Source organism: Typha angustifolia, chromosome 10, assembly GCF_048772165.1.
Source record: "Typha angustifolia cultivar Huaian chromosome 10, ASM4877216v1, whole genome shotgun sequence".
NCBI classification, from domain to species: Eukaryota; Viridiplantae; Streptophyta; class Magnoliopsida; order Poales; family Typhaceae; genus Typha; species Typha angustifolia.
In genome coordinates this window covers 8,388,750-8,412,955 of record NC_133248.1, presented here as the reverse complement: position 1 = coordinate 8,412,955, position 24,206 = coordinate 8,388,750, and the positions used below count along the sequence as shown (strand labels likewise).

The following is a 24,206-nucleotide window of genomic DNA, read 5'->3' as shown; positions in this document are numbered from 1 at the left end:
TCAAATGTAGAGTAGATGAAGAACAAAAAAAGAATTTGTCTATTGTCTTGTAATCTGAAATTGGATGCATCACGGCGCAGAACAAGGACACGACATATGGAATTTTTTATTATTAGAGAACTAGATTTGTTTCCAAATTTACTGGGAGTATGATGGAACTCTTTCTAGAGGGGGGGACACACCAAGAAGGTGGCTTGGACGGCAAGCCTTTGGAAAGTCTAACTTCTCTCACCGGTATTGACCTTACTTTGGATGAGTTTTTGACCAAACTAGCCCTTCTTTAAATTTTGTTTATTCAAATAAATCACACATTAAACTTAATATTAAAAGATTCTTATCTCTCTAGTCTTTTATATTTAGATTGAAACACTAAATTTTTTTTAATAATTTTGTCATCTTTTTAGATTTTAAAACGTTAAATAATTAAGCATTTTATTAAAAAAAACTGAATAATTTGGATGAGCTATTGACTTTTTTTTGTGCAATTATGAGTGTAATTGGCTACAAGGAATACTACGCTATTCCATCTCAGAGATTTTTTTTTCTCATATCCTTATGATGACATATTTATAACTAAAATAAATAACAAAACATAAAATTATGACATTATAAACTTTTTTATTTAAATTATCATTTATATCTCTCTCGTTTGAGATCCAATTAAACTTCAATTAACACTACATTAGTTTGAGATCCGATTAAGCTTCAATTAATATGTCCAAAAGTGTGACCTGCCGCCAAAGGAATGAAGGGAGAAGGCTTCTCTCATTGGCTAAAGAGGTTCGGAGGGCTGACTACAAGACTATGACCACAATACAAGTATGAGCGAGTAGAAAGTTATGACATATAGTCAAGGCATTCATATTGACATATTCCCAATAACCATAGCTTTAATTGTTTTTTTTAAAAGGTTTTAATACCACATCTGGTATTTTCCAGATCAAAACTTGGCAAACCAACACAAAATTGCTAATAACATTAGCAATCTAAGACTGGCATAGAGGCTTTAATAATCTTCGACCTGACGAATACACAGACTTATGAAGCTACTTGACAATAATTACAATGTCAAACGTATAGCGTCGTTCAATAAGATAGCATTCTCCCTGGATTGACCTATCCTCCACACTTTAAAATTGTCATCAAAGAAGCCTTCTTCTCTCCAACGTCGGAGCAACTTCATGGCAAATGGCCCTTGCTCATTTCCTTGAGGGTCGATGTAGTGCCACACGTTCTGGCTGTCAGGAATCACTTCTTCCAAACTCTTCTCATGAGTGTCTACCATGGGTTGTTTCTTTTCCTGTAAGGTATTCGAGTAGACTTCGTCTTCAACCAGATCTATAAACAGTGTTTCTCCACTTTTGTTTCCCTTTGGATCTTCCTCGTCTTCATCAATTTCAATCACCTGACAGTTGCTGCTGTTCTTGTTGAGTGCACTAGAGTCATGTGGCTCACTTTCTGCAACAAAGGCATAGATCACACACTAAGCTGAAGAACTTAGATTCTCTGTAAGGAACTATGATAGTGAATGTATTTTCAAGTTTCCATATGAAAAATCATGTATCGTGCAGATTCATGATCTTTACAAAGAGTGTGTGAAAGTAAGTTCGATGGTTCCTTACAAAATTTGATCCCTAAGATTACAAGTCCTCACAAATCTTCCATTAGATATTGAGGAAGATTAAAGATGATTATCATAAAAATCAAAATAGCATAAATTGACAATTAACTGTATTATGACTAAATTACTGAAACAATATAACCCTCAGCTTTGATAGGCCTGAACATATAGATGAAAACTATGATATGCAGCCATCATGCACAAGAGAAAGGAATAATACAGGGTAGGAGCATTAGTTCTTTATCCAACAAAGAATACATTCAGATATAGTAAAACAGACCAAAAAAAAAAATTTACCATCTGTGGTCCAGAGATGCCCACCAATGTGGGACATGACAAGATAGCTAACTCAAGGTCTCAGACCACTATACAATTATCTGAAGCACTGCATATGTATGCACTTCCGAAAATTAGAAGGTAGCATCAAAACATTGGCAAAGAGTTACAATACTACTACAAAGATGTTCTGAGTTATATGACAAAGCTGGAACACCTATCGGCTACCATACTAAACATATTGCATTCAGAATCTTGAATTTAAAATGTTTGACGATGAAAGAAAAGGCAACAAAATAACACCTTTATGTCCTTCACTTGGTGCCTCATTGGAAATAATGGCAGCACTAGCTGGAAACCACATGCAGAAACAATGCCTTTAGAATCTTGAAATAAATGTTCAACAACGATTAAAAAGAAAAAAAAAGGACCTTTAGGTCTTTCATTGGCTGCTTGATTGGAAGTAGCGACACTACATAGAAACGACATGCAAAACTTTTATACATATGCATGTGTAATATGCCACTGATGTCCGCATCATTCTCCTGGAGCAGAAGAGAACTTGACTCTATCAAGTTTATCCCCTGCAACGTTTATACTACTCCAGTCTCTTAGTTTCCTGACACTCAAAGTCACTTCAATCAAGCCAAATATCATCAAATATAGAGATAGGTTTCATACCTCCACCCTCAAGCTAGGGTTTCACACTCAAATCTTCCTGATCATAAAGACTTATCCTTAGTTACTTTGAGCAGTGGATTAAAACTTTCCTCATATTACTCTAACTTATCAAACACTCCACATTTGATGACCATCAAATCTTGCTTTGTGGCTTCGTAGTGATGACAGGTTTTTTTCTACTGCTGTGGAAATAGTGATAAGGTTGGGAGAGATGGGTAGCAAGGTAGATTAATGGGCAACAGAGGTAGAAAAGATAATTTGGAAAAGATTTGAACCTTAAAAAATCATTGCTCTGATACCAAAATAATGTAAAACAATAGGATCTTTAGAGTTCTACGAACAATAATGGTCAGAAAGAGAAAAAGAATAAAGTTTCACACCTCCATCCTCAACTAGAGTCTCACACTTAAAACTTGGAGATAAATATCAAAAAAATTCATTTCTTCATTAACCCTAAGTAAAAAAGTTGGCCTGTATATAGACTTTACAGCGACAACAAGCAATAACACCTTAAACAATTGCAAAAAAATTAATATGACTCTAAACACTATAAATAACAAATGTATAATAACAAAACTGACTTGAGACTAATTCCTTGAAAGAGGAACTGCACTTATACATATAATATGTATACATTAAAATTGAGCTTAGAATCAACAAGACAAACATTCGTTTAAATGGATTTATGCTAATATGTCAACATTAAAATTAGAGATATCTACACTGGCACCCCTTGAACTATAGGTCGGTATAACTTACTGCCCTAACATCACTAGCCCCTGAAGTTTCCTGCCATACACAAATTAGGACAGTAAAGTCCCTTTAGTCGTCCTCCCTCCAAATTGCCATTAGCTTCCTGTCTCCTTCATTAGGCAGCAACATAGATTAGTCTCCTTCCTCCTCTATCCGTTCGCCCTCTCCCTCTTTCATTCCTTCTCCATCTCCCTTCCCCTCTCAAAAACCACAACCTTAAAAGATCATTAGAAAATCCCCTTTAAATGTCAGTGAAAGCATAAACTCTGCTCTAACCCACACAAGGTTTGGAAGCTGATATCTATCGTAGTCAGGTTTGGAGCAGAAAAAGGCAGGAGCAAGAGGCGTGTTGTAATGCCTTCCAACGAAGTCCTTCAAAATTTTCTTCTGGCGCATGCCCAAGAGGACGAAGAAGCTTGTCAAGGAAGGGCAGGAACATTGGAGGAGGGAGGGTTTGGATAGGATTATGGCAAAGTGATAGAGGAGAAATAGGGAAGGACAAAAATTTCTTTTATAAATGATCGTCATCTCCCAATTAACTTAAATGAGGGGTAATAGGTAATTGAATTTTCTGTCAATGTCGTAAGGCCTTTGAGATTTATGACTAGTTGGGGGTGTAAGTGTGATTGTATAAAGAAATAGATTGAGGGGTAATGTGATAGTGACCTATAATTCAGGAGGTGTCATTGTAATTATCCCTTAAACTTATTTAAAGAGGATACAAAAAAGGATGCATTTAAGTGCCAGCAGGACAGTCCATGCCACAACTCATCAAGCTGGCAAGTGATGCCTCATTAGTGTATTCAATTGATCAAGACGAAATGCACATGAAAGCACACATGTTAAGTAGCACTGTCTAATAAGGTTGCTAGATACTGGACCTGGTGTAACTCAAAGGGGAAAATGCAATCACATTAGCTTCGAATGACAGTCCTAGGTGAAAAATCATCAGGTCAATTAGAAAAGGAACAATAACAGGTTTAGTTTCACAACCTTCAGTCTTCTCCACTTGATCATCCGCTGGAGCAACAATCCCACCAGCAAAATCATTTTTAAGAACTGCAGAAGTCCATATTTAACTGTCTAGGTTAAAATTATATAAAATCAGAGGAAGCACTGGTTAAAATATATGAATGATGTAGTAGAAATGTTAAGGAAATGAATTGCCAAGTTAAAATTAAGACAGTGATGAATCAACTTAAAGCATGAAGAGCAGATTCTTTAGAAAAGTTTTACTTGACAGTGGAAAGCAAGAAACAGAAAAAAAAAATTGTTTTTGCACAAAGAATTTTATGTTACTCAATCCCAGAATCGATATGAACAGTTAAGAATTAACCATTCTCAGAAGTTTTAGTTGGCACTATTACCAAATGATGCCTCATACATGGCTGCATATTCATATGCCATCCCTTAAGTGGCTACACATAGGAAACAAAGACCACTTAGAACATATTGAGACATTATTATCATTTTTCCATTACAACGTCTCAATATTCTTAAACAAAAAGATATGCTTTGAAATGCAAATATCCATGTTCCATATTTCCTTGCAAATTTATTATTTATTTCAGTTTCTTACTTTCTATCTGTTTATTAACACAATAGTACCTACCATATGCACTATTCTGGCTGCCCACTGCCAACATATAATGGCCACCTTTTAGAGCATTGGAAAGTGGTAACTCAATGAAATAACATATTCAGTATGACAAGTTAATTCTCTATATAACTGTATACTGAGAAATTTGATAAGCTGCAAGAAAAGGAGAAGGAAAAGATGCTGTTATGAACTTATCTGATGCCCTCAAAAGTGGATATATGATTCAGGAACTTCCAAGATTTAACATATATAAAGAGAGCTTGAGCCAAATATGGGGGAAAAAAAACCAAAGGCCCTACAGAGCATACAATGATAACTTTGAAGCAACGACATTAGCACAACAGGAAACAATTCAAACTACTCCATATAACATTTTCAATTCACAATGACGCTCAGTTTCAGGTCGCCAGTTGGTTGGTCTGACCAAGAAAGGTGAACTTTACTCAATCAAGCATGCCCATAAACTGCTTAAAGAAAGCAAAGAAGCAAGCATTTGAACTCATACAGGAACAAACCACAAGTTAAGATGGATATGACCATTTGGTGTTTAATGTTTCAACCTTTTGAAGCACTTGTATGTCATCCAATCCACTACTGGACACCATCATCCATTGATCAAGACTTAGAACTTCCTAACTATATATAAGCAAGGATGAAGTGCTTACGACCCATTATTTATATGACGAAGACATAAGTGAAAGTTACAATCTGGTATACTGTAGGGAGATATCCAAATAAATTTGTATACTTGTCTGACAATATTTAAATGTGGTAAATAATATGAATCATCAATAGAAATGATCCTCAACTCAAAATAGTGACAGCAAAGTAGTCCCTAACTAGTAAAGTAAAAATGGGAATTCATAAATTTGAACCTGGTAATAGGAAGCAGGAACAATTGCCGTCGTCCTTGATGGATAAATAGCAAAGTCCGACCTAAAATATTCCCAAGAACCTAAGAATACTTATAACTTGTCTTCCAAAATAGACTTGCTTGTGTGTGTACAGTGACATACGCAACTGTCCAATACTTTTTACTCCATCAAATCTCTACTAGAAAGCTTTATACCAAGCTTCATGCCCAGATCCATGTATCGTTTGCACAATTAATTAACGCCAAAGTAGAGAAGTACAGGGTACAGCAAACATAAAAGAAGATTCAAGGATGTATGGTAGAGGAAGTGCCAGTGGAATGGTAAAAAGGGAGAGAAACAACAAAGGGAGAACGGAGGAAAAGTAAGGTTTTAAGCCATGACAAATTTCTTCTTTGCAACTCACCAACAGGCAATGAAGTCTAGAAGTAAATTATAACATATAACCTGTAAACTAGAAATTGTCATCTCGAGATGAGTCTGTTTGTCTCTTTTTCTTTCTTGAGATCTTCTATGACTAGAAATCAGCTAGTCCAATCTCTTAAATAATTGAATACAAAATCTACCAAACATTTTGAAAGGAAAGAAGATAATACAGTAATTTCTTCTATTTAAAGATACTGTGATTCAAATATGGTTGATCAAAATGTAGAAGTAGATGTAATTCTAAAACCAGTTACATTTAGAATGATAAAGAGCATCATCACAAAGAAATGTTACCATCAAGGTTCCAAGTATCGGAATAGGGATCGGGATTGGCCGTTAGAAAAAAAAAATGATACATATCAACAGTATCAGTAGTATTATCGTCCGTACCGGACTGAATTTTAAAACAATTTTTAAAATAAAAAAATTTCTAATTTTTTCCAAAAAAAATAATTATAGGACATGAATATAAATTATTCATATATAGTCTAAAAACTAAAAACTAAACACTATTTTCTCTATCTTTGTTCTTTCTCTTTTTACCACTTACACTATTTCCCTCTCTCACACAAAAAAAACAATTTACCTTCCCTCGCACTAATTCTCTCTTAACAAACTCTATCTACCACTCTCTTTCTTATTAAACTCTCTCTCTTATCAAACTCTCTCCCCTACTATCTCTCTTTACCACTAACTATTTCCCTTATTAACTCTCTCTCTCTCTCTTTCACTACCTCCTCTCTCCCTCTCTGATTCCCTCTTTCCCTCTCTCTAGCCCTCACTCTTCTTCTCCCACTCTCTCTCTCCCCCAAGCCGATGCTTCTCTGATGTGATTTTGGCCTCCATCAACGTCCGGCGAAATCTTCCGACATAGATTCGGCTCCGTCGACCTCTGCCACACACTCTCTCTCTCTCTCCTCCCTCTTTCTCTCTTTCTCTCTCCCAATTTTGGGTCAGAATTGGCTAAGACGACCAATACCGAACTGAAGCGGATCGAGTATCTATCGATACTAGGCTGAGACCAGTCTTTGGACTAGTTTCAGCCTTGAATCGGGATCGGCCGATCTCGATCTGTTTTAGCTGATAACTCGGGATTAGCCGAAACTAGCTTCCATGGTTAGCATTGCATATGATGTACGACATAATCTGATACATACTCACAAAAGTAGAAGAAAGAAAAAAAAGAAGTAACTTTACTAAGAGTACATATTGCAAACCTTCATGGTTTTCTTTTGCGCCATTTTCATGGAAAGATGACCAATTCTCTGTTACAAACAAACAATGCAAGAGCTCAAATCAAATGCCAGTTTTCTACAACAAAATGATCAAAATATATACATGATATTAACCTAAATTTAAGCATCAGATATTCCAGTATATTTAAATATTGTTGAACAAAAGTGAAACAAAAATGGAAAGCTAGCAAACAGATGTAGTACATTAATTGTGAGGATGACAGAAGGTGGATTTCCAGTTTACAATAATTTAAGGTACTTCCCTATCAAGAGTGAATGTTAACCAACACCAGATCGGAGCTCAACAGCTGTTAAATTAAAGGCAAACTTTTTTTCTCGATAAATAGGAATTATCACTTTTAGAAGATCAAGTGGAGTACCTAGCAGTATCTAAAACTACAAAGTCATCGATTTAAGAAGAAATTCTTACTCTCAGCAATAGGAATCATCACTTTTAGAAGATCATATTAGATGTAATTATACAAACAACAGACCTTCTGGTCTTTCTTTGCAGTATTCTCGCTGGACAAGAGTCCTTTCTCTGATGCACCATTGCAAAAGTTGTAAACATGAAAATTTCATTATATATTTATATCTCAAATTAAAAAGTTAGGAATGGAAGATTAATTATCATCTGGTTTCCATATTTTAAAGATTGAGATAATCTTACCTTATAGTAAAATTAGTATTATCCAAGTACCGAATATATGCCAGAAAAGTCAAAAAAATAGGAGAGAGATAAATGAACCTTTATTTTCTTGACGAGAATCCTTGACTGAGCTGGTAGTATCTATTATATCGCTAATGTCAGCAAGAACTCGAGGAATCTCTTTAAGAAGACGTTGTCTTTCAGAAGATGTCCGGAGTAGCTCTCTTTTATCAATGTAATCAAATAGCTTAGAATCCAAAACAGGTCAAGGAGACACTATACCTACGTAAGCTATCAAGTGATTCTTTTGATGCAATAGAAATTTACCAAAAGAGCATCCTAGAGCATGAGGCTCCTGCTGCCAATATGGGGTATGGTAAGGGTAGGTGGGTGTGTGCAGCTTTATCTCATTTATGGAGAGATTTTTTTACATGAGCTGAATGCATGGGCATGAGGTGCATGATAGCAAGCTTACCATCACACGTAGGGTACCCCTTGTAGAGTAGAAATAGATAGCATTCTGAAATATATAAAGTATAAACATGCCGTCATTAAACATGAAGGATATTCTCTGCGCCATCCCTTCTCATTTGCTCGATCTATCAATCTTTGTAATTTCACGAGTTCTCTATCAATCCACTGAAAATAATGAACATAATCAACCTCCAAATAAACACAAATCAGAGAAGAATCTAGCCGGATAGTAAATTTTCTAAAAGCAGCATCTGACATATAAGAGAGTTATGATTAAGCTCTTCAAGGCCTCAAACTGTAGCCATGGATATCAGCTACATAAGGTATGTCATCTATCTTCTAATTATGCAACTCTCAATAGTCGGCATACCTCATGCAGCAACAGTTACAATATCTTACCAATCATGAAACAGCAGGGAAAATTATGATGAAGTATTTTTGCTTGCTTATCAAACTTTAGTTCTCCATCCCTATGAAACCATCTCATAGATGGGCAAATTATATGAAGGATATTTTGTTTTTCACAATATACTTACATGATTAGTTAAATCCTCATGCACGGTTCTCACCTTTTCCTCAAGCTCTGCCTGACAGGAAGAATATCAGAATCTTAATACACCTTAGACATTTACGATATATCACAAACAATATTCTGATAGAATTAATATAGAAGGAAGATAAAGAGACCAAATTTCCCAGCATAATGTAAAGACAAGATTGATTGATATAAATCTTTAGTATATTATTGCAGAGAAGCAAGTAATACTACGTGTGGAAATCACATAGCAGAACCCACCTTTAATCTATTAAGAAATTACTAGTAGTACCTACACTAGCTAGAGGAGCAAGGAAACTGATGCTGACTATAATTGATAATTAAGTACAAATGCATTAAGGACCATCCACTTTGTGGTTTGTGTACATGACAATCATGAACAATTAATCATCAACATCTACAATACTTAGGCTCGTATTCCTTTTGAGTTGAAAAATCAACATTCTCCCTCATAACATGCACAATATACTCCTCATAGTCGACTCTCACTTCTATTAAACTTGATCATCCAACACGAGTAAAATAGTTATGTTTTGTGATGATAGTCATGCTTAGAAGGCGTAAATAGTGTTCTCTAGCCAGCACCCAGACAACCATGGAAGATAGTTCTTCCTGTCGTCATTAGAAGCATAATCTATTGTGGCAATTTTCCTTCATTCTCAGATAATAAGGCCCAAGTTATCAGATAAAAAGTAATGTAGCAAAACAAAAAGGCAACTAACAAATTTTTAACTGAGGATGGGATAATTAATCAAATAATAGAAATATAAAAGAATCACAGTAAGATATCCATAATGACCTCCAATCTCACCACAAATCAATTCAAAAAGGATATTGAAAAGCATATCCAGATGAAATAACATTCTATATATAAATATATATGGTTTATACAGATAGATTCAGAATAATTAACTTACAACAGTAGGCCTTCTAAATAGGCCTTTCTGAACCAATTGACGAAGTTCTTCACATTCCTCCTGTTTCTCAAAAGAGAAAAAGGATACAACGTAAAATTGATAAAAGTAGTATAACATAGCAGCACATATTTAAAACTACATGCAGAAGAATAGAAAGCAGGACCCATCTTCTACAATCCACTCAAAGGAAAAATACCTATTAAATATATGGCATACTGTAAACCTGATTCAAAAATGAATAAATAATAAATAAAAGAACTGGTGAAAGAAATCAAAATGAATTATTTTTTTAGAATCGATTTTCTGTCACGTGATTATACCCTAGAGCTGGTTATAAATATCTCTTTTTCATGCTCAACACCCTAGAAGCAAGATGGATCTCTAATTGGGCATCATCGACAGCCTACCTGACAACAACGTAATATCTAGAGCATAATTTCGTAATCCAACATCAAATTTAAGTGATTTTTCATTCTTCAAAAAGATAAGTTAAAAATCTCAACTTTTATGTCTACTAGGACTTCAAATTATGTTGTCTTAGATGTCAAAAGTTGGGTGAAGTATAGATGATAGTATGGGCATCTTGAACATCTTTTGTGACAATTGGCGGGTCTTTACATCAAAACTTTCGAGTTATCAGAATGATGCAATTCTTGATCTTATAAATTACAATTTCTGTATTCATCATTTATCCATATTCATTTGCTTTAGGGGTCAAAATTGAGAGAGACACAGCATACAGTAGGATCGTCTTCACCAGCCTACCTGACAATATTGCAATATTTTGATCATAGATTCCTCATACGACTTTTAATTGAGGTGATTATTAATTCCACGGAAAATTAACTTAATTCTCTTATATTTTATATTTTTAATATTAAAATATTCAACAAGAATGTATTTCCAAAAGTTTAATGGAACAATCACGCAATGATGGTCGTGCCATAGGCAACCGGCCGATACGGCATGGCACATGTCATAGCACTTGCCGTAAGAGATGGAGAGAAAAAGGTAACAAACTACTCACCTTCACCCTTCCCCACTCGCCCCTCACTGAGTCGTCGTAGCCACTCGTCGCCACCCGAGCTCGCACACCTCCACCCCCGTTGGGTATCGACCCGACCTGACCGACCCTCTCTCTCAACCTTTCTTCGTCCTCCCTCAGGCTAGGGCACCCACGGGGATGCGAGCGGTAACGGTGACTCGACAAGCGCCGATCGGCGACGGCAAGCTCATCGACGAAGTAGATTGCGAGCAGCGAAGCTACTAGGAGGGATGTCGTGTAACACCCCTCATGCCGACATGTCGATACACTGCCGGCACGAAAGTGCCGATTGGCATGCCCTATGCCGGTCGGCACAGCCATCCATGTAATCACGTAAACTATATGCTAAGTATGTGTAGGTGTAATCACCACCGAGTACAGAGGTCAGAAACTTGATAATCTTAAAAAAAATGATTGTAAAATAGTTTATAACTCTAGCAGTACTCGATGACGCAAGATTAGAGTATTTTAATAAGCCAAAGGATAGTGATCCCGCAAAGGTGAGTGATAAGTGAGATGTGAGTATGGCCTTACGGCCGGACCTCCGTCTGGTGGCCGTAGATATTCGGCCATGCAACGTCATCGAGCATGTCTTGATGATATTTTTTTTTAATTGTTTATCCTCCTTCAATATGTGATCCTATGGAAGATGTGATATGATTATCTTAAGGCTCTAGGAGAGCATGTGATGTGATATGTGCCCTTGGGAGAGCATGTGATGTGATATATAAATTATTTTTTGCAATTGACATATGGGAACAATAATTATCATGAGTATGTCGTACTAGTAGGCATTATTATTTAAGCATGTCATATTCTGTTGCATTCTTTATTACATTACTTTTAGACTACATGGGTATATATTTGATGGATTTTATGTTCACCATCTGTTGATGGGGTATTTATCAGATTAGTAAGTGACATCAAGATCATGGAGCAACCAGCGAGGATAGCGAAATTTCATTTTATTTTCTATTTATCTTATAGACTAGATTAATTGTTCTGCCCCTACAAGGGTTTTTTTGATATTGTTGGTCATATGGAGACATGTTCTTATTGCTAGCCATGGAGCCTATAGTACTTTCTGGACTTATTTCGACTTTGGATTATCTTTGGTAAAACTAGCTTAAAATATATATATATTGTACAAGAACATTAACCAACAGATGATGTGAGAAGTACATGAATCCACCCATATGAGGAGCACGTATATTTTGGCGATGAGTGTTTTACATGCACACAAAAGCAATGCAGATTCTAAGAAATCTCTTTGCATACCCTAGATAAAATAAAAGCAAAGGCTGTCCTTCGCCTGTACCTTGTCCCTCCTCTTATCCTGTAATGTGTCTATACTCCTAAGATAGTGTAATTGATACAAGAGGGCTCATAAGGCATACCTCCTCAATATCATCATCGGACAACATAGTTATTTGAATATCCTTCCACATGTTAGAAACACATAAAATGACATCTGTGCTTGACTCGCCTATCTTGTATGCCTCTGACGCCTTCTTAATACCTATTACATTGTAGAAAAAGTCTTTATTAAGCAAATCAATAAAAGATAAAATGTGCATTTTGCAAGGGTTATGGACAAGCATTGAGATGGGTGTACGAAGGCTTACACATCAGGTTGTGTTTGATCCTAACCTATTCCTACCTAACAGCAAAATGAGGGTGCCACACAACTATATTAAGGTAAGTAGCCTTCTAGTAGACGAAGGATACACGCAAGCAAGACGAGGTACTAGTATTCAAAATTTGCAATTCAATACGTGTGAGTAAACACTTACTTGATACTCGACCAAGTTGGTATAGATTCTGAGGAATGTTATAGAAATCTTTAGGATCATTCTTGACCCTCACGAAACAACCAACAACTTTCTCTTCAAAAGTTTCTGGGTACTTCAGGAGATCCATGATTAAGGACCTTTTCAAATAGACTAGTTTGATATTTTCCAGGACAATGGAAGCATAGCAACTTTTTGTTGGTTCTAAAGCCTTATCTCTGTAATAATATGGATGTGATTTGAGAACCTTGTGTTCAGAACTCATGTTCTGCTTCTTCTTCCTTGCAGCTGAGTTGTCATTCTCTTCCGAACTAAATGAAATGTCATCATCAGAATCATCATTGGCAGCAAAATGATTTTCAAGCAAGCTGTATATTTTATGAAGCTTCAATTTCTTTTTCCTAAACAGAGAACGCAGCTTCTCATCACACACAACATGCTTTTTCTTCTTATCAGGATGCAAGAGATTGTTTGCCTGGATGTAATCCTTTACAATTTCACAGGCATCCAATTGGGAAAGAGGTTCTGTAATATCCTTACCTATAGATGAAAGAAATTTTATCAGCTCTTCTGAACCCCAACCAACATAAGTTTTTTTCTTTGACCTAAACCTTTTGATTGGTGTTTTCGTTCTACGCTGTTTCACTTTCAGATCCACAAGAAAAGATATTTCATCATCACAGTTATCTTCCAAATCATCCTCAGACATAGGGTCCTCTTCAGGCAGCTTATCTGAATCTGATTCATGCTTATAATTTTCACCTCTTTTAAGAAGAGCATCAGCTGCTCGAAGATGGAGAATGGACAGACCTTCCTTCTCTTTGACTAATTCCCAGTAGTCCTTGAACAAAAATTCATAAGTTTCTGAATCTTTGAAGTCAACTTTACCCTGACAGAATAAAAATAAGGGTGATGGAGATATACGCGATAAAGTAAAATCTGAAGAACAAAAGGCAAATGCAAATAAATTGAGAGGTTTTTTCCTTAAAGATGTTGACACACTGTATAAATTTGAACTGTCTCTTTGTCCAATATCCTGTAGAGTAACTCAACTTCATAGGTGCAGTAGAAATATGTATACAACTTAGAGATCATTAAGAACCATGATACAAATATCTGATGAGTGATGACACTGATATATCTAGTTTCTGGTCTTCAACAAAGAACTAAGGGATAATTAAGAATAATATTAAAATAAATGAAAAATAATTAATGCAACCACCACCACCACCCTCCTCCCCCCGCAAATACAGATATTTAATTAAGGCCTCGTATATCTCAAGTGTATTGAAGTATATGATCGCTCATAATTTCAGTTTTAGGTCGCGACATTTTCTTTTTAATTTTTTTCTTAAAAAAAGAGTCACTTCATTAAAGTGCGACATTTCATTAAACTTTATTAGCAACCAAACATAGTTTTTAGTTGTGTGATAGATTATGAGCCTTTATGTTTTTTTATCCATTGGGCACTTTGGTCTTTTCTTGCAGGAGTATTTTAGTTTATTTTTCTTATTAGGTTTTTGCCTATATAAAGGCTTGGAAGACTTTGTTAAAGGTTAATAAATATTTTGAGATTTTGAGATTGTTTACTGCATTTCTCGTTGGTGGATTCCAACACCCAATTGATGGATTTCGCTGGTTTTCTTTCGTTGGTGGATTCTAACATCCTATTAGTAGATTCCATGAGTTTGTTCTTTTATACTTCCTTTTGCCTATTGTCGTCCTACATTAGTTTTACATAGTACAAGTAAAAGTTCAGCAAAAAAACACATTAACTTCAATAAGACTATCTTGATAATTGACACATCAAATCCAACATCATTCACTAAGGAGTCGCATATTCTCAAATCTCGGATAATAGTATGGCACATGACCCCAGACTCTCTAATTATAGTATTAGAACCAACCAAAGTAATACGAAAAATCAAGACTTTTTGACTTTATGAAAATTGCCAGCTCTAATTACAAGCAAAGCAATCACAAATGAATAAAGCACCATATATGATACATCGGCAAGATGATGGAATCTTATATACTATATAATAACACAAATCGTGGTAAAGGATTATAAGTTTCAGAAGGGTTCTTAAGTGGTGTACCCCATCAGAATCGGCATCAACATTTTCCTCTATCAGGAGTGCTAGCTTTAAACAGTTAGAGCAGAAGCCCTTAGTCTTTTTCTTCACTTGTACAAACTCAGCTTCTCTGATGCATCTGCGGCACACAGAACTCGTACAACAAAAACATTGAAAAGATGAGCTCTTTTTGCAGATAAAACATGAGTGCCAACCTGCAATAACCAGGCCAATTTCTTAAATAAACTAGAGATTATCTCAACTTGCATAGATAAATAAATCAAAATACAAAAGGAAGTCAAAATCTGGCAGTAGTGGAGTCACAACGATGTAGAGCCTATGATTCAAGCCTGGCTCATTTATAAATGAACCAAGCTTGATTAATTAGTTTAGGCTCGAATATATTTTCAAGCAAAGATTATTATAGGTAGACTCACTTAGGCTCAGCTTAATAAGGCTCGAAATACAAATTTATGAAGTTTAGGTGCATTGGAGCAAAATCTAAAGGTTCATATCTACCCTACCAATCAAAGCTTATTCAATTCAAGCTCGACAGCTTGATTCAAGTCAAGTCAATCTAAGCTTGAATTTAGCTTGCATCAGGGTTGAATTAAGCTTGGCTTGAGATTGCTTGATTTTTCTAATCATGGCTGACTTAGGCTCGAGCTCGGCTCAACTCCAAATAGGCTTGAAAATCGGTTCAAACTACAACAAAATGAGCCAAGCTTGATTATAGGACTTCAATCGAAATTAATTTCAAGCTAAGTCAATCAAAGCTTGGCTCAATTACACCCCTTATTTAAAACAGAGTATGATAAGATAGAGAAACTGTATTAATCTCTGCCTACGCATACTTAATTTTATATCTTTCAATAATTGCTGTCAAGCCCAAATAGTGGAGGGTTGTATTAAGCAAGATTCCAAGTATTAGAATCGGAATCGGGATCGGTCGTCCAAAAAAACAATATCGGTTGTATCGACAGTATCATTGATATCTGCCGTCTGTATTGGTTCGTATTTTAAAATACAGAAAAATTCTAAAAATTTTAAAAACTAATAATAATAAGATATAAATACAAATTATTCACATATAAATCTAAAAATAAAAAAATAAATATTATTTATTAACTTATCTCTCTTTCTACCACTCATACTCTCTCTATCTCCCTCTCGTAAAATTAAAAAAAAATTCTTACTCTCTCCCTCACTCTCTTATCAAACTCTCTCCCACTCTCAATCTCTCTTATTAATTTTCTCTCCCACTAACTCTTCCTCCCTTTCACTAACTCTCCCTCCCTTTCACTAACTCTCTTATTAACTCTCCTACTACCTCTCTCTCTCTCTCTCTCTCACTAAACTCCTCTCTCACCGACTCTCCTCTCTCCCTCACCAACTCCCTTCTCTCGATCTCTTCCTCTCTCACTCCCACTAACTCTCCCTCTCCCTCACTGACTCCCTTCTCTCCCCCCTCCAATTCTTCTCCAGTAACGCTTCTCCGATGAAGTATTCTCTCTCTCTCTCTCTCTCTCTCTCTCTCTCTCTCTCTCTCTCTCTCTCTCTCTCTCTCTCCCCCTTACTCTCCTCCCTCTCTTTCTCCCTTTCTCTCTCCCGATTTCGATCGGTTTCGGCCGATACAGCCGACCCCAACCCCAAACGAATTGGGATCTTTACTTGCTTTCTTCACCGACACTCGCCGATGGTAGAAGCCACAGAGGCTAAACAACCCTTGCCCAAAACGAGTGGACGCCGATGCTTAGGCCGACCATTACATACGAGTAATAGTAAACTTATCAAGAAAATTATGGAAGTTTGATCAAATACATGTCAATAAAATCCTGATCAAAGGCATTCATGGATGAACAAAATGTTATCTAACACTAAATGGGAAAATCATCAACTGACAAAGAACACTTGGCGGATGCAGAACGTCTTGTGGATTTAAGCAAGCCACAGTCACAAACTCAAAAAAGAAATTAGTTCTAAGGTGAGGCCAAGTCAGATAGTCTCCGAGCACTACTACTGTTAGGACAAACTTGGGTAAGCTCAACTTGAAACCATGCAGATTAACCAGTTTTCAGGTTAGGTAATGTTAAATGGTATATGATATAAGTTAATTAGGTTTCAGAAATCTCAAACAAATCACCCGACCTTACTAAAACCCTTTCTAACTTATCAATATATATATATACATGACATCCTACAATATCTTGTTCGGCCCATATGTGCAGTTATCATACAAGATGAGATTATTGAAGACCTAACAAGAAAAGGAGGGCCAATACTCACCAATGCAAGCCAAACTAAGAGAAGATTTGCGAGACGGTCGGGTCAGACAAAGTTCAGTGAGGTTGGTTTCTCTAGAAGTTAGAGAGGGGTTAGGTTCAGCCTTCAACCAGACTTAACAACTTTCAGTTGCAGCTCATAGATAGCAAAGCAGATAACTGATAATCAGGTTCAAAAATCATTTAAATGTTAGCTGTTTTTCATAAGGCAATGAGTGAACGAGGGTAGATATCGATTATGGTCTCAGCATATTTACTAATTGCAAATACATGTTATGTCTATTGAAAAATATATCGTCATGCACATAAATATATATGTGTGTGCCTGTAAAGTTACTTACCGCAATTCCATTGCTCATCTGTCTCAAGGAAACTAGGATCCCTTCCCACACATTCAGGATGGTAAGCTTTCAGACAATTCCTGGGGAAAAGAACATAACCAGTGTCAGAATATAAAAGACCATAGTTCTCTAATGATATAAGCATTTAGAGTAATTAATGAGTTATTATGGTATTTGAGCACAGTATCATGAGTTAAAATCTGGGAGTCAGGTCTATCTTGTCAATTAAATAAAAATTCCTCCACCATTTAAGCCAAGCCCATTTCTTGGGCCATTTAATACTCAAGCCCACAAGTGAGAGAAAATATTAGAATATAAAAGACGAAAAATTACTGTTCTCTATTAGCTTAGGCTTTTTTAAATAATTATCTTATAAGTTATCAAGCAGTAAATAAATATGATTCACTAAAGCATCCAATGGTGGCCAAATTACCATACAAAGGATCAAATATCCAAGAAAGTAAAAGGATCGATAATCACAGTATTTTGGGGAACAAGAGATAATTTGGTATCAAAGTTATCAACTAAATGCTCAGATAAAACAAAACTTAGCAACATATCAAGCATTAACATTCAGGACCATAAAAAATTATGAGCATATGCAGTGACTCTTTAGACAAAGACACATGAAAAAAAAGAACTTTCAGAGAAAATGATTTGAAAATATTCTCAACACAGTTAATTACTTAAACACAATCACTAGTTTACCACAAAATTCGCAGGTAAGATGTAAAAAAATGTTAAAAGGACTTAAAGGCTGACCAAACTTCTAAAATCAAAGATTGCCCTAAAATAACCTATGGGGAAATGGTTCAAATAATTGATAGCCATACTAGTCAACACTTATTGCATCGACGCAGTACTGACATCTGGCACAAGGGTTACCACATGACACCTCACCAACAGCTCCATCGTCAACCTAGACAGAGAGAATAAGAGAATAAGAGAGGGCATAGAGGCTTGTCGTGCTACCCTTGTCGTCACCGGCACTTGCCGCTGCTCTCACCATCCTTCTCGCCTTCACCCTCAATCCACTTCGTCATTCTCTAGTCATGAGGAAGAGATGAGGAGGAATAAGATGACTTATAACTAGTCGAATATAAATTTAAATTAGCATATCTAACTTAAGTTAACGATTAACTTGAAATTTTATTCAACCGTTACAGGTCATCTTCTTCCTCTCAATCTCTTCATCGCGACTAGAGCAAAACAGAGTGAGCGGAGGGTGAAGGCGAGACCGACAAGTGACAGCAAAGGCAATACGGCAAGTCTCCCTCTTCTCTCTCCTTTTCTTAGTCTCTCCCTCTAGGTAGGTGGTGGAGCCATTTTCTCTTGGCATAGTCGACAAGTGTTGCCTACCATGGTTTAGAGCATAGTTATCAAAATCGGACCAGACTGGATGGTCGAACCAGTGAACTAGTGAACCGACCACCAAACCGATTCGATTTTATTATCAAACAGAATAAGCAAGCGACCCGGTGAAAACCGGCCCACCCAGCAATTGAACTACTTGCCCGTGCAACCCAGCCAAATTTTAGTGAACCGATCGGGTCACTTATAACCTGAATGACCAAATTATCCTTAATATTTAATTATTCTATTTTTTATGCTATAGGTATTTTAGTCTAAAAAATGAGCTAATTTTTTTCTTAAAAAACTCAAACTTTAATTGGGAAAAGAATCCCTCGATGGCGTGAAATGTGAATGACCATCCAAATTCCAAATTCCCTTTCTTCATCATGCCAATCTCTAATTCTCCAATCTCCATTATCTTCTTCACATTTCATAGCTAAACCTATTGATTACTGCTATAAAACAAATCAAAAGGTAAGTAAATCCACTGCCTTTGTAATTATTTTGAAAATAAACTGTAAACCCATACAAATATTATTTGTTTGAGTCTTTGAAATATTTTGTTCTTGAGTAAATCCACTACCTTTGTTATTCTTTATTGTTATTCTATTTTGTTGATTTATTTTTGGATGCATTACGAATTTTTACATAAAAATACGGAACAATTACGGTATCTAAAATTTAAACGTCTTCCTTTGGCCACTCCATTAGAAAATGATTCTACACCTTCACCACCTCTAAGAATTAGAGGAAAAACTGATCCAGCATGGGACCATTATGATTAGACATACCATTATATTATTTTTATAGATGTTTTTATGTTTTAGAATTATTTAGAACTATATAATATATTATGCAAATATTTTAAAATATTTTTTAGAAAACTAGCAATTCACCCGAGTGAACTACTGGTTGGACCAGTAACCCAGTAAACCAACCTCTGACCGGGTCAATGTCCTGTTTGATTCTAATAACTATGGTTCAAAGTATTGGTCAAATTACCCCCGGGATAGCTGTAAGAATATCCTTATTGTTGACAAGTTTAAGTTCATATGACTATGGATTAAAACACAAGCTTTTAAGTTCATATGCAGAGGCATCATATTAGAACATTCGCTCACACAAACTATAGAACATTTACAAATTGGAAAAATAGAAACAATAATAATTAGCTAATGAACTCGTTACCTCAATTTTAAATATCCAACCAAAAGATAGCAATTCCATAAAATAAGGAGATTCCCTAAGAAATAGGGATCTAAAATGTATCCCTCTAAGGAGTACAATAATATAAGGAGCTTTGGGTACTAGTTAGTACTTCACACTTCTCAGGAAAAAGAACAAAAGACCTCTTAGTTGAATTTCTCTAGATACAAACTGAGATATGAAAAAGGGTGAAGAAACACTTACTTGACGAAGATGCTATTTCTATTAAGTAAACAGAGAATGGTAATGGGAAGTTGGGTACAATAATGCAGTCTGAAACTCTGAATTAACCTTAACTGCTGGAAATGGAAGAGGTAAGCTTGCTGGCTAAGAAATTAAGGAAGTTGATAAGGATCATTTGCTTCCTCGAAGAAATTGCTTCTTGACATTTATCTCCATCCATGAAACTAGAGCTTGTATGCTTACTTTGCTTGTCTTTAAATAAAGAATCTTGATATTGAAGGAGAAAGAGATTAGCTTTTGAAAAGGATCAAACCTGATAGGGGTGTAATCGAATCTGATTTGATTGGATATCGGATACAAGAATTGAATCCATATCCATTAAATTCTTTTTTGATTCAGACTTGAATCAGATCTTAAATGCAAAGCTAAGCATCACATCACTATATGAATCATCTATTACGAAATCATTTCAAACTCGAGCGGATTTGAATACAAACCGGACAATGGATCAAACTTGGATTTTAGTGTTTGGTCTTGATCTACAACTAATAGAAACCAAACATTCAGTTGATCTATGTATCATGGCATATACATATTTGTAGGCATAAATAGGTCATAGGGTTCTATTAGCCTTGGATAATATTGAATGTGTAGAATGTCATTGGCTGTGTTCAACGGGATACTATTAAAGCCCATTGAATTCCTCTCAATTTCCCTCCATGGCTTAATAAATGGCCAGGAGGGCATGCATCAATTCAGGAGGATTGCAGAAAGAAGGGTTTTCAACTATTGTATTTTATACTATATCCATCTGATCTCCAATGGATAGGCAAGATGAAATTGGATCCAACTGGGATTAGATTGCATCTTGTAATCCTGAAACCAAATCCGGCCCATTTAATAAATGGATTTGAGAATTTGTAACCAGATCCGAGCTAAATGGATTCAGGTCAGATTATCTCATTAGCCAACGCATAATACAGATCCAATTACACCCCTATCAAAACACTAGGCATTGATGAGCAATTTAATTTCAATGCAGGAAGCACATGCATACAGCTAACGAAGAAGCCTTCACCTCATACATGAGTAAGCAAATGAGCAGGCAAGATAAAACCATCTAGAATCACAGTTATGTGATAAAAGAGGTCCCCATCATATTGAAGATGTTAGTACATGCACCAGACACAAGTTCCATGCATTGACTCGTACTAGAGGTCCCAAGATTCCTGACAAGTGACAACGTTACTTGGATCATGGAATTCACTTGTGAGAATCTCAAGATTATGCTTTATATATATATATAAATATATATGTTACCTCTTAATATCAAGGCACAAACTACCAATGCGCAAAAACCAAAAACAAAAACAAAAAAAAAAACTGTGGTAAAAGAAGGGAAAAAAAATATCATGACGAAGATGACCGGTACTTCTCATGTCCACTACTCCTAGACTTTGGATAGTTCAACCTTTCAGATATTGTACTAGAAATAAACCTAGTGAGCAAGATGAGAATAGGCTAGTTAAAACAAAAATCTATTTCGAATGCAGGATAGAGTAAAATCTGCGACACCAAGAGAGACTAGTGTAAAACGTACATTCTGAAGGAGTGGATAAATGAGATTAAGTTAAGCGCAAGTCACATAAAGAGGACTAACTACAGAAGGAGAATAGCAATCTAGGAAGATAAACTCAATAGTAACAAAAATTTCTGAACAAAATAATTAACATAGGGAAGCAACATAGAGGAAAGTTATCAAAATCAACAAATGCAATGCAATGTTTAGCACTACTTTCCTATAAAAGAAGAAGAGGGCAGAGAAATGTTGCTCACTTGAAGTCGCAAACACGAAGGTGTCCCCCATCTTTGCAAGTGAAGCAGTAGTCCTCCGCTATCTCCTCCTTGTTCATATTACTCTTTCTCATCTGACACACAGAAAAATCTCAAAATCTAACTCGGAACACAACAACAAAAAAAACCACAATTTTCTCACTCCTTTTCCATTTCCACCTCCAATGGAAGAATCCAAATAACTTTTTCTTCAAAGGATCATCATCTGCACACGGATTTTTGCCCCAAAACCAGCGAACCAATCCTAGAAGACAGTAAAACCTAAACCGAGCATAGAAGAAGACTTTCCTGCAATGCCAACTTCCCAAAAACTATACACGCAGAGAAAAAAGAATGGGGAGGAAGAAGTGTAAATGGACAGGAGTACTGCCAAGCTCGATTTTTTTCAATCGAAATCCTCAACAAAACCTCTTCTTTGTTTTTTCCCAAAACCTCTTTGATATCACTCACCTGACCTTCTAATTCTCGATGCCTCTTTGACTCTCTTCCTTTCGGCCTATTTAACTGATAAAGAGAAATGGAGATTGGAATCTATATCACAAGCCCGTTTCCATATTTAATTCCTTTCCGTGCTGCCTAATGAGTGCGAGGGAGACAGCGCCGACGGATACTACTGGCCGTCTGATTGAGAATCGACGGCCGGCTTAGATGATTCTTTTTTGGGTTAGTTACAGCTACACCATGGAACTCTATAACGAGGTTTTCGTGCTTAAACTTTTTTTTTTGTTACAATGTTACACTTAAACTTCAAATTTATTGACAGACTCAGCATACGTGGCATTCATGTCAGATAGAAATTACTAAAATACCCTCGTTTGGAGGGAAATAAATTAATTTTATTTTGCGCCCCAAAAAAAAATTACATTAATTCTATTCCTCGAGATCCATGCCTCCCTCTCCTCTTCTCTCATCTCGACTTGAAGAATTGGTTTGCAGTATTCATTCCGCCACCACATAGTACCCAAAATCGTCGAGGAGGAAGTAGCATGGTGAGCGCATTATATGAGATAGGGAGGCGGCGATAACGAGCTCACCAACATTGGTGTGAATAAGGAGGCATCGACCGTCGACGACATTGTGTTGTATGCTATAGCTGCCCTAGAGGCAATGTCCAAGCTCAATTAGGGCGTCCACTTGCCCAATCGCAATGGCACAGACACATAGGACGATAATGGTGCAGAGGTCATTATTGTCCTTCGACCTGTCGTTGTCATTGAACTAGATCACCACTAGCGAATAAAGCATGTCACCACAATTGCCACTGCCTTCCTACTTACGCACTGTCGATGTTGACGTCACCCTCTCACTCATGTCATCATCATCGACCGACGTCTACAAACATAGAAGACTAGTGGAGAGAGAAGAAAGGTAAAGTTATTTGAGGACAATTATGTAATTTGCTATTTTATTTTAAAAATAATAATATCACGACATATTAATTATTAATTAATTGTTATTAGGTATATTCCGCAATTAACTTTTTTTGTGGTGGGTTGGGGTGGGGTATGGGGGAGGTTAAATTTAAATTACCTAAATTACCCCTAAGTTAGGTCAAAATTAAAGAACTGTTCACCTGTAAAATAAAATAATATTAGAAAATGAGAGCTAATATTAATATAAGTCATTTTACTATTTAATTGACATAAAAAATAATAATTATATTTGATTTAACATAAAATTAATATTATTATTAGATGTAAAATAGTAATAATAATAATTAAGTATTATCTAATTAAAAAAAAAGAGAGATTAGACATGCTCCTAGCCAAGTTTAGTGGAAACTTTGGCAGGAGAGAAACAGTAGGACTTTTCATTCCAGAGGAAGTCCTTCTTAGGAGAAACTAAGAATCCCAATTCCCTAAAACCAATTATGGATTATTTCCCGCATAATTAATTCTTTAGCCCCATTTTACACTTGATTTTAGGAAAGTGAGAATAATTCATTAAATTTTAGAGATGAGAAGCAGGGCAGCCTCCTCTTTGGCCTCCTTGTGAAAGCTTAACTTTTATATATATA

The 24,206-nt window shown here is 36.0% G+C and overlaps 1 protein-coding gene across 17 annotated transcripts; it reads right to left on the bottom strand.

Annotated features, from left to right (window-relative positions):
- Window positions 1–824: 824 nt before the first annotated feature.
- Window positions 825–22,854, bottom strand: LOC140769132 (uncharacterized protein At5g08430-like). Of its 17 annotated transcripts, none has more exons than XM_073109702.1 (14): window positions 22,332–22,813; window positions 22,172–22,263; window positions 17,594–17,673; window positions 14,995–15,185; window positions 12,899–13,784; window positions 12,503–12,624; window positions 10,061–10,120; window positions 9,124–9,174; window positions 8,683–8,752; window positions 8,213–8,362; window positions 7,447–7,494; window positions 4,325–4,390; window positions 2,201–2,248; window positions 825–1,458 (listed from the first exon to the last, which is right to left on the bottom strand). In XM_073109702.1, the coding sequence occupies exons 2-14, from the start codon at window positions 22,261–22,263 to the stop codon at window positions 1,061–1,063; spliced, it is 2,262 nt and encodes a 753-aa protein (XP_072965803.1). In that variant the 5' UTR covers window positions 22,332–22,813; the 3' UTR covers window positions 825–1,060. The 17 variants fall into 17 exon arrangements, 16 of the variants coding, with proteins under 16 accessions (XP_072965803.1, XP_072965804.1, XP_072965809.1 ...); XM_073109703.1 differs by having other exon boundaries at window positions 22,349–22,813; XM_073109706.1 differs by adding an exon at window positions 2,329–2,481 and having other exon boundaries at window positions 1,253–1,458; window positions 4,325–4,410; window positions 22,172–22,847.
- Between the last annotated feature and the right edge of the window lie 1,352 nt (window positions 22,855–24,206).